Here is a 14,286-nt window from a genome sequence, read left to right on the forward strand (position 1 = left end):
CGCTGCTATGTAGCAGAGCCGATCGCGTTGTGCCTGCTTCTAGCCTCCTATGGAGGCTATTGAAGCATGGCAAAAGTAAAAAAAAATGTGAAAGAAATAAAAAAAATATAAAAGTTTAAATCAACCCCCTTTCGCCCCAATCAAAATAAATCAATAATAAAAAAATCAAACCTACACATATTTGGTATTGCCGTGTTCAGAATCGCCCGATCTATCAATAATAAACAAGCATTAACCTGATCGCTAAACAGCGTAGCGAGAAAAAAATTAGAAACACCAGAATTACGTTTTTTTGGTCGCCGCGACATTGCATTAAAATGTAATAACGGGCGATCAAAAGAACGTATCTGCACCAAAATGCTATCATTAAAAACGCCAGCTCGGCACGCAAAAAATAAGCCCTCACCTGACCCCAGATCATGAAAAATGGAGACGCTACGGGTATCGTTTTTTCATTACTTAGGTAAAAAATAACCTAGTCATGTTAGGTGTCTATGAACTCGTAATGACCTGGAGAATCATAATGGCAGGTCAGTTTTAGCATTTAGTGAACCTAGCAAAAAAGCCAAACAAAAAACAGGTGTGGGACTGCACTTTTCTTTGCAATTTCACCGCACTTGGAATTTTTTTCCCGTTTTCTAGTACACGACATGGTAAAACCAATGATGTTGTTCAAAAGTACAACTCGTCCTGCAAAAAATAAGCCCTCACATGACCAAATTGACGAAAAAATAAAAAAGTTATGGCTCTGGGAAGGAGGGGAGCGAAAAACGAACACGGAAAATCCCATGGTCATGAAGGGGTTAAGTTATAGCAGGTGACACAGATCCAATTTATAAGACATAATGTATACAACACATGTAAAGCGCCATGTAATAAACGGCGCTATAATAATAAATAATAAATAATAATAATAATAATAATAACAACAACCTAACAACCCTGCCCCTCCCCCATCCGCCCCTCTAGGACACACTGACTCAAGACAATGATGTTTTTAGAAGTTTTCCTGCATCTTCAGTTTATCTTGCGCTCCCCCTGCTGGTCATATCCTGTAATCACATCCCTCCGCTCTCCTCTGACACTGACGTCACCAGCTCCCGCAGTCATTGGACCTTTAAGGCAATGCCGCACGCTCCAGTTACCTGATTGGTCGTTCTCTCCGGTAAGGTTTCCGGTTCTTGCCATTCCTCATCGCTGATTGGTCATCATCTGTGACCTCGCCGTTCAATAGGGCAGATCCCTCTACGCCTCTTACCGGTATGGCCGATCGGCGGGCGGAGCTCACCCGGCCGAGTGTCAAGATGTTTTCTCTGAAGAAATGGAACGCGGTGGCGATGTGGAGCTGGGACGTGGAGTGCGACACGTGCGCCATCTGCAGGGTGCAGGTCATGGGTGAGCACGGGGGGTCCGGCCCTGCGGTAACGCGGCGGTGGGCGTACCGTGTGTGCTGCGGCAGATGTGCGCCTGTGCTGCCTGCCCTAGGACACATGCCGGCAATATACCGCAGTGCTGCCGCACATGTGCTTTGTGGGCACAGGGCACACGGTGCGGATCGGCCATGTCATCCCTGGTAATGCACCTCTGTGCACAGTGCCAGGCCATGATGTCCACCACCTGTGCCCCTGCCTCATACCAGCCCCCCACAGCCACATTCATATGTGTGCTGCTCGTTACTGATCCATAGTATGGGGGGCACAGACCCGGATCACAGCGATACACCCCCCCCCCCCCGATCATGAGGCTTCAGCCTCACTATCCCCCGCTATCTGCTCATGTGATCTCGGACCGTCCATCTATATATATATATATATAATTGTCTAAGGGTCACTTCCGTCTGTCTGTCCTTATGTCTGTCTGTCACGGATATTCATTGGTCGCGGCCTCTGTCTGTCATGGAATCCAAGTCGCTGATTGGTCGCGCCAGCTGCCTGTCATGGCTGCCGCGATCAATCAGCGATGGCCACAGTCCGATTAGTCCCTCCCTACTCCCCCGCAGTCAGTGGCCCGTCCATACTCCCCGCAGTCACGGCTCACACAGGGTTAATGGCAGCGGTAACGGACCGCGTTATGCCGCGGGTAACTCACTCCGTTACCGCCTGTGTGACCAAGTTTTAACTATTGACGCTGCCTATGCAGCGTCAATAGTAAAAACATCTAATGTTAAAAATAATTAAAAAAAAAAAAATCATTATATACTCACCTTTCCCACTCCTTGCAATGCTCCGGTGACCGGTCCATGCAAGCGGCACGTTCCGGTGGCAAGGATGGTCTGGGAGACGGACCTTCCATGACGTCACGGTCATGTGACCGCGACGTCATCACACCCTGGGACTGGAAGCTGCCGCCTGCACCGCACACAGGCGACAGAACTACAACGCGCCTGCGGAAGATGGGTATATGTTTATTTTTTTAACCTGTGACATCCTGGCTGGGCAATATACTACGTGGCTCTGTGCTGTATACTACGTGGCTGGGCAATATACTACGTGGCTGGGCAATATACTACGTGGCTGGGCAATATACTACGTGGCTGGGCAATATACTACGTGGCTGAGCTATATACTACGTGGCTGGGCAATATACTACGTGGCTGTGCTATATACTACGTGGCTGGGCAATATACTACGTCGCTGTGCAATATACTATGTGGCTCTGTGCTGTATACTACGTCACTGGGCAATATACTACGTGGGCTGTGCAATATACTACGTGGGCTGTGCAATATACTACGTGGCTGTGCAATATACTACGTGGCTGTGCAATATACTATGTGGCTCTGTGCTGTATACTACGTCGCTGTGCAATATACTACGTCGCTGTGCAATATACTATGTGGCTCTGTGCTGTATACTACGTCACTGGGCAATATACTACGTGGGCTGTGCAATATACTACGTGGCTCTGTTCTGTATAGTACGTCACTGTGCAATATACTACGTGGGCAATATACTACGCGGCTGGGCAATATACTACGTGGCTGCTATATACTACGTGGCTGTGCTATATACTACGTGGGCTGTGCAATATACTACGTGGCTGTGCAATATACTACGTGGCTGTGCAATATACTACGTGGCTGGGCAATATACTACGTGGACATACATATTCTAGAATACCCGATGCGTTAGAATCGGGCCACCATCTAGTTAGGAATAAGTGATCAGTTGTGGAAATGGAAGCAGAAGGGTCCAGCCATTATTATCGGGTCTAGTTTGTTTAAAAAATAAAATAAAATTGGATTTCATGAAAGTCTTTCCCTTTTTTTTTTTTTTTTCCCCCTAAAGAATGGACCTCGCAATAACCATTGGCCCCTTCTGCTTCTCTCCCGCAGCTGATACAACAGATCTTATTCCTAAAATACACTGTCCGGGATGTGTGAGCGGCGGCTGTATAACCGATAACTTCTGAAGTGCTACTTGGAGCATTAAAGGGGTCATCCACTAGTCAGACAGCGCCATCTCAATTGCCGTATTCCTTATTCCCTCTGTGCTGCTCCTGAAAGCTGTGCGTCTGGTCTCCCAGGGCTCACGTGTACGGCAGTCGGTGGCCCGTCACACTTTCTCTGGCCTTCAGAGGACGTCAGAGAGCAGCGCCCATCACTTCTTCCCGGTGTTAATTTCATCCAAAGGAAGAGTGAGTGATTGGCTGCAGGGCTTACGTGACAGAACAATGTCATGTGAGACCTGACGGAGCTGAAACAAGGGGAGGACGGGCTGTTATCATTTTACGGGGGGGGGGGTTATGTAGCAATTGAGAAGGGGCTGTCCGAGTAATGGATAATACCTCTTAAAAGGAGCCTGTCAAGTGGGGGGGAGATTAGAATACAGAGAGCCCCGCTGCCAGGAGGAAATGTACTTTATACCTCCCTTGAGCTTTCAGTCACAGATCCGTGGCTTCAGTCACTTCCCAGTACATAGAGTGGCGGCTGCAACTAATCACTGACTGACAGCACTGCACTGATGAGCCCGCTGTCAGTCAGTGCTGGGGTGTAGTTACAGCTGCCTCTTACTGTATACTAGTCAGTGACTGAAAGCCAGAGGCTGCAGGGAGGAATCGAGGTAATTTCCTTCCAGTATCTGAGCTTTCAGTGCAGCAGCTAGGTAGCTTCAGAACGCTGTTAACTTGCTAATTAACACCTTATCTGCAGGTTAATACACTTTTTTTTTTTCCCGTTCTCTTTTTCATAACCGGTTCCCTTCAAAGGCTTTGTGTCAAGTTCTTAAATGGGTAGAATTGAAAATGATTTTGAAAATAAGCAACTTTGTCATTTACATCTTATTAAAACTAGATGGAGGCATGGTAATGTCACGATGGGGGCAGGCATGCGGCGCTGTTGTTGCCTAGTGGCATCCTGTGATAATCTAATGACTTTTGCATCAGGGGACTCATGTGCTTGACGCCTACGCTTATATGCATTGTTTTTGTCCCAGCGATGCTGTTGCTCTTAGAGTCTCATTTGCCCTTTGTTGTCTTGGACGTTGTGCCTTTGCTGCTTTCCTTTCATTGTCATTGGCGTACTTTTTAGGAGGAGACATGTTGGCATTGATATTTGCTTTTTAAAAGGTTTTCCCACGAACAAAAGTTAATTTTAAAAACTCTGTCTGACCGTGTACTGAATATACCACAGCTCCTGGGCATGGGAGGAAGCAAAAGACAATACTGACATTACAGCAGGAGATCGCAGAGGATACATTTTGTGAGGTAAAATATTTTTTAAAAAGTCAGTGAAATATTTTACCTCACAAACTGAATCCACTGTGATTGATCCCCTGCTGTAATGTCAGTATTGTCTTTTGCTTCCTCCCCTGCCCAGGAGATGTGGTATTTTCTGTACACGGTCAGACACAGACAATTTTTAAAATGAACTTTCGTTCATGGGAAAACCCCTCTAATGTGACCGGCTTCCTCTTCCTGTAGACACGTCGCACATCTGCAGCTGGGATCAGCCAAATGATTCACTGCACCTGCGTGTAGTTCACGCAGGCACAGTAAATCAGACCGCTGCCATCTTTGTGCAGACAGATAGCGGCGGTCACATTAAAACTGCGCATGCGCTCCTCCTGTACAAAGATGTCGGCAGTCAGTGAATCATTCGGCTGATCACGGCGGCAGCGTGTTCGCGACGATGTTCCGCTGGTGGTACCGCACAAGAGGGTGAGTGTGGAACGTACAGTTTGTAGAATGTGTGTGGTGCGACTGTGTTCCACTGCTGCTACCGCGCAATAGGTTGGTACCAGCAGCAGTTTCCATATTGAGACACCCATCACTTGGGTGTCCCAATATGGCGGTCTGTGAACTTCCTCCACTTGGAATTCTGGGATACGGTGACATCTGGACAGAACATGAAATTAAAACATTACAAGGCAATTATATAAATAGATATTCTCCTTTCTCACGAAGAAAGGATTATTTGTATAGTTTACAGCCTGTTGCCTGGGTTACCGACCACCTCAGCTGTCTGAATAGTGAATTTTTCTGGCAGGGAGCATGCTCTGTTTTACACCGTTTTGAATCTGGGTCCGACTAGCTTCAGTTCCTGTGCTGCAGAGAAAGTGAACTCTGCAGTGTCATTCAGCGTTTAGTTTGAAACGGCCGCGCAGCAATGTCTCTGCTCTGAACTGTCGGTCACTAGAAGTGCAGCAGCCGGGAGGCAGAGGAGCGCTGTGCTCCTGATCACACATTCGAGACCACCCCTATAAACGGTCACTGCCCAATGAACACATTAGTGCGAACGACTATAAGAATGGAGCATGTTCACAGTTTTATGGGTTTTTTTTCTCCTGCATGCAAAACAGCAGCTGTAACAGGAAAACCACACCGTAGTAATTTCTAGCATTTGTGGTGTGGTCCTCCTTTTTTTTTTTTTTTTTTAAACCGATGACTGTTCTATGCTGTGACTTCAGGCAAGAGTTGTCAGTCAAGCAGAAGGCGGTGCTGAGTAGGGAATAGAGCTGGAGTGACAGAGGCTTCACATCTACAAATAGTTCTTCAGTCTCATTTGCATATAGAACACTGATTTCTCTGTAATGTAAAGGTATTGCTGGACTTGTCTTTGAAAGCTACATGTAAAAGTTGGGGAAATGGGGTGGGGAGAAAGGGGTTTATCCTGGTGACAGATTGTCTTTAAACTTTGCTTTCTCAAGAGGAGGGACAGCCCATTTGACTTTTAAAGGGGTTTCACTTAAAACCGCATTTGACCATGCAACAATGTTACATGTAAAACGTATTTGTGATAGTGAATCTGTCACCAGGATTTACACCCCAAACTATTTATGTGCATGTAGATTTTACCTTTTCCATGACTGGTCTGTTACGTTCCACTATTACTAAAATATTGATGTGAAAATGATGCTGAAGAGCTGTGGGTAGATCTGAAGCCTCTGTCACTCCAGCTCTATTCTCAGCTCTTGCAGCTTTCTTGTAAAACTATGTTCACTCTCTTGTGTTTTGACATCTTGTTTGTCTGTTATGTTTTAGAAACGGAGAAGTGGAATAAATGTCAGTTAACAGATCGTTTTTACAACTGATCTGGAATCAGAGGGGCCCCAGTAAGTACTGCGTGATCTTTCTGGGTTCCATTATGTGTTTAGGACAGATAAGCAATATGCACAACCGTTATAAAGACTGACACATAACTGAATCCAGATGAACCCCAAAAACCAGTGCTGTCCCTCCGCTTCTGGTTGTATCAGGTATGTGATGGATCTGTTCTTGAAACTGATTCCTTCTTTCTGTTCCAAAAAATGAGACAATATATCAAACCATGAGTGTGAGCGTAGGCTTAGCCATCATTGATCATTGAAGTGTCTGTTTTTATTTTCGTGGGTTGAACGCGTACATATTAGAATCTGTGGGGCCGTTCACTTATCCATATATTTCTTAAAAAAAAAAAAAAAAGAGAATCTTAGAAATATGTCCGGTTTTGATCCGAATCACGGATCAAATCGACCCTTGCAAGTCTACAGGCCTCTGAAAATTGCAGAGAGCTCATGTATTCTATCTCCGCTTTTGAACATTGCGATGGGTAGGAGAAGCTTTGCCATTAATTTTGTCATATGAGAAAATAACAAATGAGATTTAGATGTAAATCTGATCCAAACACTGATGAAAATTGGACCTTTATGTACCAGGAAAATCATTGATTTCTGAAAAAGCCCGTTGTGTTTATCACACTGAAGTCACAGCTACACGTCTCCGTACAACTGTACATTGTCCTCCTTGCATCTTGTGCTGCAGAAAGACAGAAGAGCAGGGAATCCCTTACGCCTGTGTGCTGTGTATAGAAGACGTTATCAGTCTCCACCAGCTCAGAGACAACTGAAAATTTTGAGATGGGTTTAAGTGATGAAAAATGCAGAGTACAAATCATTTAATACTGACTTGTAGCTCCTCACAACTAATCAAAAGGTGCTATGAATGGCGGCAGTTAGACAGATTGCAGGGCTCCCATCTGGTAACCATAGAATACTGGGCTGCTGTGGATTGATTTGCTCATCTCTACTTGAATGGCATGAAAGTCACATAATGTCAGTGCATAAAATATTTTGTTTCATGTAGCCTGTGCATTTTGAGCCACTCCTTTGTTGCCTTGGCTGTATGTTTTGGGTCACTGTCTTTCTGGAAGACCCAGCCACGACCCATTTTTAATGTCTTGGCGGAGGAAAGGAAGTTGTCATTCAGGATTTTACGGTACATGGCTGAATCCAGTCTCCCATTGATGCGGTGAAGTAGTCCTGTGTCCTTAGCAGAGAAACGCCCCCAAAACATAATGTTTCCACCTCCATGCTTGACAGTGGGGACAGTGTTCTTTGGGTCATAGGCAGCATTTCTCTTCCTCCAAACACGGTGAGTTGAGTTAATGCCAAAGCCCTCAATTTTTGTCTCATCTGACCACAGCACCTTCTCCCAATCACTCACAGAATCATCCAGGTGTTCACTGGCAAACTTCAGACAGGCCTGCACATGTGCCTCCTTGAGCAGGGGGACCTTGCGGGCACTGCAGGATTTTAAACCTTTATGTTGAAATGTGTTACCGATGGTTTCCTTGGTGACTGTGGTCCCAGCTGCCTTGAGATAATTAACAAGTTCCCCCCCCCTCCCCCCGTGTAGTTTTAGGCTGATCTCTCACCTTCCTCATGATCAAGGATACCCCACAAGGTGAGATTTTGCATTGTGCCCCAGATCGATGTCGATTGACAGTCATTTTGCATTGTCTCCATTTTCATACTATTGTACTAACAGTTGTCTCCTTCTCACCTAGCGTCTTACTTATGGTTTTGTAGCCCTTTCCAGCTTTGTGTAGGTCTATGATCTTGTCCCTGACATCCTTATAAAGGTCTTGCCCATGTTGTAGAGGTTAGAGTCTGACGGATTAATTGAGTCTGTGGACAGGAGTCTTTTATAAAGGTGACAATGTAAGATAGCTGCCTTTAATGCAGGTAACGAGTTGATCAGGAGCGTCTAACTGGTCTGTAGGAGCCAGAACTCTAAATGGTTGATAGGGGGTCAAATACTTATTTCTCACTGCATAATGCAAATTTATATAATTTATACAATGTGATTTTATTTTTGATATTCTATCTCTCAATGTTAAAATTAACCTACCCTTAAAATTATAGACTGTTCATGTCTTTGTCAGTGGGCAAACTTACAAAATCAGCAAGGGATCAAATACTTATTCCCCCACTGTATCTGTTTTAAAGTAATCTCGCAAGGCTGGAGTGGCTCTACCGCAAAAAAAGCTTTAGTTGTTGTTTTTTTTTTTTTTTTAAACACCTCCGTATTAGGACTTGTGCACACGTTGCAGATTTGGTAGCAAAACATGAGGCAATCCTGATGCCAGCAAAGTGAATCTGACGTGTCATGCATACGATGGGTATTTTTGACTTGCAGATTTGGTGCAGAAAATAAATCTTCAGCATGCACATTTTTGCAGCTGCAAAACTTCTGCATCCATTTAATCAACGTGTGCGCGTAGCTGTAAAGCGTACCTCTCATTTCAGGTGACTTTTCAGAATAATCTGTCCTGTGTGTATAAATGAGGCATAACACTGTTTCTGGCCATTGCGTGACATGTATCCTGTATTTTTCACCAATTTTCCCCTCTGCAGACACCATTTCCCTAATGTTCAGTTCTCTGAGCTAGTGGGTGAAGACAAGCTGCCATGTCTCCTTTACACAACAGACTAGAAGGATTCCTACTCTTCTTTCTCTGCAGCACAAGGTTCAGCCGCCGCGTGGAGGGCAATGTACAAGTGCTTCTCACAAAATTAGAATATCATCAAAAAGAGAATTTATTTCAGTTCTTCAATTAAAAGTGAAACTCATATTATATAGTCATTAGAAACAGAATGATGTATTTAGTGTCTATTTCTGTTAATGTTGCTGATTATGGCTTACAGCCAATGAGAACCCAAAAGTCATTATCTCAGTAAATTAGAATAATTAACAAAAAACACCTGCAAAGGCTTCCTAAGCATTTAAAAATGTTCCTCCTTAGGCCTCTTTCACACGTACTGGAGACACTGACACACGTAGACCCATTCAAATGAATGGGTCTGTGCACATATCTGTTTTTTCACAGACCGTCCAAGTGACCCACACGTCTGTTTTTGTGCAGCTGCACGGATCCATTAAAGTCAATGGGTCCGTGTAAACACGTACCGCACATGGCAGAACAGGGGAGAACGATGACAGCCGTCTTCAGCACCAGCCGCCGGGGAACAGCGCTTACTGTAGTGCTTCTTCCCAGGCGGCCATCCGTGTGGTACTGATGCGGCACACGGTTGCCACACGTATTACACACACACCGACACAGATATCTCCGGTACCGGAAATATCAGGACGTGTGAGACCAGCCTTAGTCTGTTTCAGTAGGCTCCACAATCATGGGGAAGACTGCTGACTTGACAGATGTCCAGAAGGCAGTCATTGACACACTCCACAAGGAGGGTAGGCCACAAAACGTCATTGCTAAAGAAGCTGGCTGTTCAGAGTGCTGTATCCAAGCATATTAATGGAAAGTTGAGTGGATGGAAAAAGTGTGGTAGAAAAAGGTGCACAAGCAACCGGGATAGCTGCAGCCTTGAAAGGATTAAGAAAAGGCCATTCAAAATTTTGGGGGAGAGTCACAAGGAGTGGGCTGCTGATGGAGTCATTGCTTCACGAGCCACCACACACAGACGTATCCAGGACATGGGCTACAAGTGTCGCATTCCTTGTGTCAGTCACTCATGACCAATAGACAACGCCAGAAGCGTCTTACCTGGGCCAAGGAGAAAAAGAACTGGACTGTGGCTCAGTGGTCCAAGGTGTTTTCAGATGAAAGTAAATTTTGCATTTCATTTGGAAATTAAAGTCCCAGAGTCTGGAGGAAGAGTGGAGAGGACACAATCCAAGCTGCTTGAGGTCTAGTGTGAAGTTTCCACAATCAGTGATGGTTTGGGGAGACATGTCATCTGCTGGTGTAGGTCCACTGTGTTTTATCAATACCAAAGTCAGTGCAGCCGTCTACCAGGAAATTTTAGAGCACCTCATGCTTCCCTCTGCCGACAAGCTTTTTGGAGATGGAAATGTCATTCTCCAGCAGGACTTGGCACCTGTTCGCACTGCCAAAAGTACCAATACCTGGTTTACAAACAACAGTATCACTGTGCTTGATTGGCCAGCAAACTCGCCTGACCTTAATCCTATAGAGAATCTATGGGGTATTGTTAAGAGGAAGAGGAGACACCAGAACCAACAATGCAGACGAGCTGAAGGCTGATATCCGAGCAACCTGGGCTTCCATAACACCTCAGCAGAGGCACAGGCTGATCTCCTCCATGCCATGCTGCATTGATGCAGTAATTGATGCAAAAGGAGCCCCGACCAAGTATTGAGTGCATTTACTGAACATACATTTCAGTAGGCCAACATTTCTGATTTTATAATCATTTTTCAAGCTGGTGTTTATAAAGTATTCTAATTTACTGAGATAATGACTTTTGGGTTTTCATTGGCTGTAAGCCATAATCATCAACATTAACAGAAATAAATACTTGAAATAGATCACTCTGTTTGTAATGACTCTATGAGTTTCACTCTTTGTATTGAAGAACTGAAATTAACTTTTTGCTGTTCTAATTTTATGAGAAGCACCTGTATATGTATAGCATTAGTGAGCTGTGTAGATGTAAATTCAGCACTAGTTTGAGACGCTTGAAGCTGCAGCATGACCTGCCTGTCTGTGTCTGCCTTGGCTCACATTGTGCTCCTTACTCCTCCCATCACCCCCTCCATAAATTATAATGGAAGGTGTAACCACCCCTCACGGTCCATCTGGCTCTGATCAAGACTGAGTTGGTTTGGTTTATCAAAGTGACTCATGAGATCAGAAGGCACGGAGTGAATGAAGTGGCTCATAAGTGGAGACAGGAGCAGATTTCTCTGAGACATACTTTCTTATATTCACCTGTACTATTTATTTATGCAAAATATAATCCATTTAATAATGTAATGTTTCAGGTGCCACTGCGCCACGTGCTTGTTTAACTGTATTAAGTGCTATTTATCTGTATTTCTAGATGCCTGCCTGCGATGCCAAGCTGAGAACAAGCAGGAGGACTGTGTGGGTATGTTACTGGGTTTCTATGCTTTCCATCAGTGATGGATCCCATTTCTTAATCAATTTATTGTATTGGGTCAAAATTAAGTGTCCAAATATGAAGCAATAATTATTTTGGGGGGTGGTAAGTACAGATGTCAACAATATACCTGGTGTCAGTTGAATCCATTTTTAGAGTTCATCCTTGGGCGAGGGGGATCTGTTGCTCCAAGAGACAGTGAACAGATTTCAGGCTGGGCGTCCAAGCACCTGTATATGGCATATAGCGCATCCAATGCAGGCCGAGACTCTTTTTTTTTTTTTTTCAAGCCGAAAACACTGCAGGAATTGTTCCTTTTATCTTGGAGTTTTGGAAATCTGAAGTATCGTGTGTTTTATATATATTTGTTTTTTATATATACTCCAAACCAGTGGAAAGGTAATGTGAGGAGAATAATATTATTATTATTAATAATATCCATAGCCTTGGTCGCTTGTGAGATACAGAAAAGTTTGAAATTACTAAAGTCAAGATAAGGGTTGTCTGAGACCCCTTGCTGATCAGCTGGTGGAGGCTGGAGTGCTCAGTTGTTGAGCTGCACAGCTCTCGGTGGTATAGTGGCTGCAGCCACCTGTATGAATCAGTAGGGGGCAGTACTGGGCTGAGGCCGCTGACAGCTGAGCATTTCCGGCTGGCACCACGAACTGCTGATCAGCAGGGGTACCGGGTGTCGCACCCCACCTCCTTAATTAGATATTCATGACCTAGCCTTAATATAAGCTATCAATGTAAAAGACACTCAGAGAACTTCTTTAACTAACAAAACATAGCTTGCAGAGTTGAGCAAAAAGGTTTGCACTCCCATATGGCCATAGCTAGAACAAGAGGCATAGAAAAGTGGCACAGAATTTTTGGTAGGAGGTGCTTAGATCTAGTGGTTAGAATTGAGCAAATAGATTTGAGCTGCCCTGGTCTGGGGTCCAGTCTTGTCCTCTGTGGCATCTGGACCAGAGTCTTCAGTTCTCAACCTGGGATCATTGGCGCCTCTTGCGCTTACTGCCCTGCCGGGCAAAAGATGCCATCCACAGAATTGATGACCTCTCTGGTCCAACGCCCAGTCTTATATCTTGCCTGGCATCCTTGGCCCGGAAGCCTAGTAGGCTCGAACTGCCAATAATCCCAGGTCAAGAATACCACCTGCAGACCTTAAGAACGCTCTGGTCCAGATGCCACGGAGGGCAGGACTGGACCCCAGACCAGGGCACCTCAAATCTTCTCCTCAGCTCCAACCGCTAGATTTAGATCATTGTGACGCTTCTCTCTGCCTTTTGTTGTAGCTATGGCCATTTTGCTGTGAGAAGCGTGGTCAGGTTAGTAGGGTCAGGCGCTGCCAGGATTAGCAGGGTCTTTACTTTTAATCTCTTTGGTCTCTTAAGAAGGTATTATCATTGGTGGGTAAGTCTCTTAAAAGAGCATACTGTGTACATGGCTAGATCCCACATTTCTAGTCATAAATGGAGCGCACATCTCCAGGTCAGGAATCAGATGTAGACTATGAGCAGGAGCTGTCGTATCCCCCTGCCCCTACAACTCATTAGTTTCTTCATCCTTTTTCCTTCCTTGGAGTTGGAGATTATTTCCCTGGATACAGACTTGTTCATTACAGATCCGCAGTGTCACTCTGCTTCTCCTGCTTGTGGCTTGTAATAAAAGAGCAATATGATCCCCCGGTCTCCCCCCCAAGTCCATAAAGGGACAGTAAGTGTAAACCCGTCCTCCAGGCCCCACACCGTGTGTGATCGGTAATGACGTGCTCATTCACACTGTGCTCTGTTCTCTTACAGTGGTATGGGGAGAATGTAATCACTCGTTCCACAACTGCTGCATGTCCCTGTGGGTGAAGCAGAACAACCGGTGCCCATTGTGCCAACAGGACTGGGTGGTGCAAAGAATAGGAAAATAGTTCGTCCTGTGTGTCTGCCAGACGTGGCAATCTTCTATACATTTCTGACGCCCAGATCTCGCTGCTCCACGTGAATGACTGGTGATATCCAACAAGACACTAACTGATGGAAGCAAGTGGAATACCCTAGTGTATCTGCAGGGGATCCTGTGTACCCCTCGTTCATTAAAGTTACCTTACCTGTTGTGCTGCCTTTTTGTGGAATTATGGAGTGTACAATGTTCATTATTATTATTTTTTTATTATTATTTAAATATACACTTATCAGTTTTCACTGCCATTTTTGAGGTCACTAAACATGCTGTTCTATAAGGCTAGAAGGTCACATGTCTTCACTTAAATTTATCACTATGCAACAGCTCCGCAAGACATGGATGCAAATTAGAAGCCTTCCACGTTTCATCTGTGCTTCACAGAGCTCCATAGCCTAGCGTGGCTGATTAATGGATCAGCATAGGACCTGCTCTGAGACTCACGGATCAGTATACACTTCCCCTCTCACTGGTGATAGGCTACACACTATAGCTTCTTAATTGGAAAAAAAAAATAACTGGAGTACAAGTTGGTCACACTGGCCACTAAACAGACAAAACCTAATTCAGAAACAAAATGAACATAAAACCTGCTGTAAGTAAAAGCACTGGTGCATATAAATAACATAGGATACCTAGTAAACAGATCTATAGGTGCTGCTCACAAAATTAGAATATCATCAAAAAGTAAATTTATTTCAGT

The 14,286-nt window shown here is 44.7% G+C and overlaps 1 protein-coding gene across 1 annotated transcript; it reads left to right on the forward strand.

Moving 5' to 3' along the window:
* The first annotated feature begins 1,202 nt into the window (after positions 1–1,202).
* RNF7 (ring finger protein 7) lies at positions 1,203–13,736 on the forward strand. Its single transcript, XM_077291206.1, has 3 exons — positions 1,203–1,395; positions 11,568–11,615; positions 13,433–13,736. Exons 1-3 carry the CDS (start codon positions 1,263–1,265, stop codon positions 13,549–13,551), a joined length of 300 nt encoding a protein of 99 aa, XP_077147321.1. The 5' UTR covers positions 1,203–1,262; the 3' UTR covers positions 13,552–13,736.
* Positions 13,737–14,286: the final 550 nt, after the last annotated feature.

Source organism: Ranitomeya variabilis, chromosome 2, assembly GCF_051348905.1.
Source record: "Ranitomeya variabilis isolate aRanVar5 chromosome 2, aRanVar5.hap1, whole genome shotgun sequence".
NCBI classification, from domain to species: Eukaryota; Metazoa; Chordata; class Amphibia; order Anura; family Dendrobatidae; genus Ranitomeya; species Ranitomeya variabilis.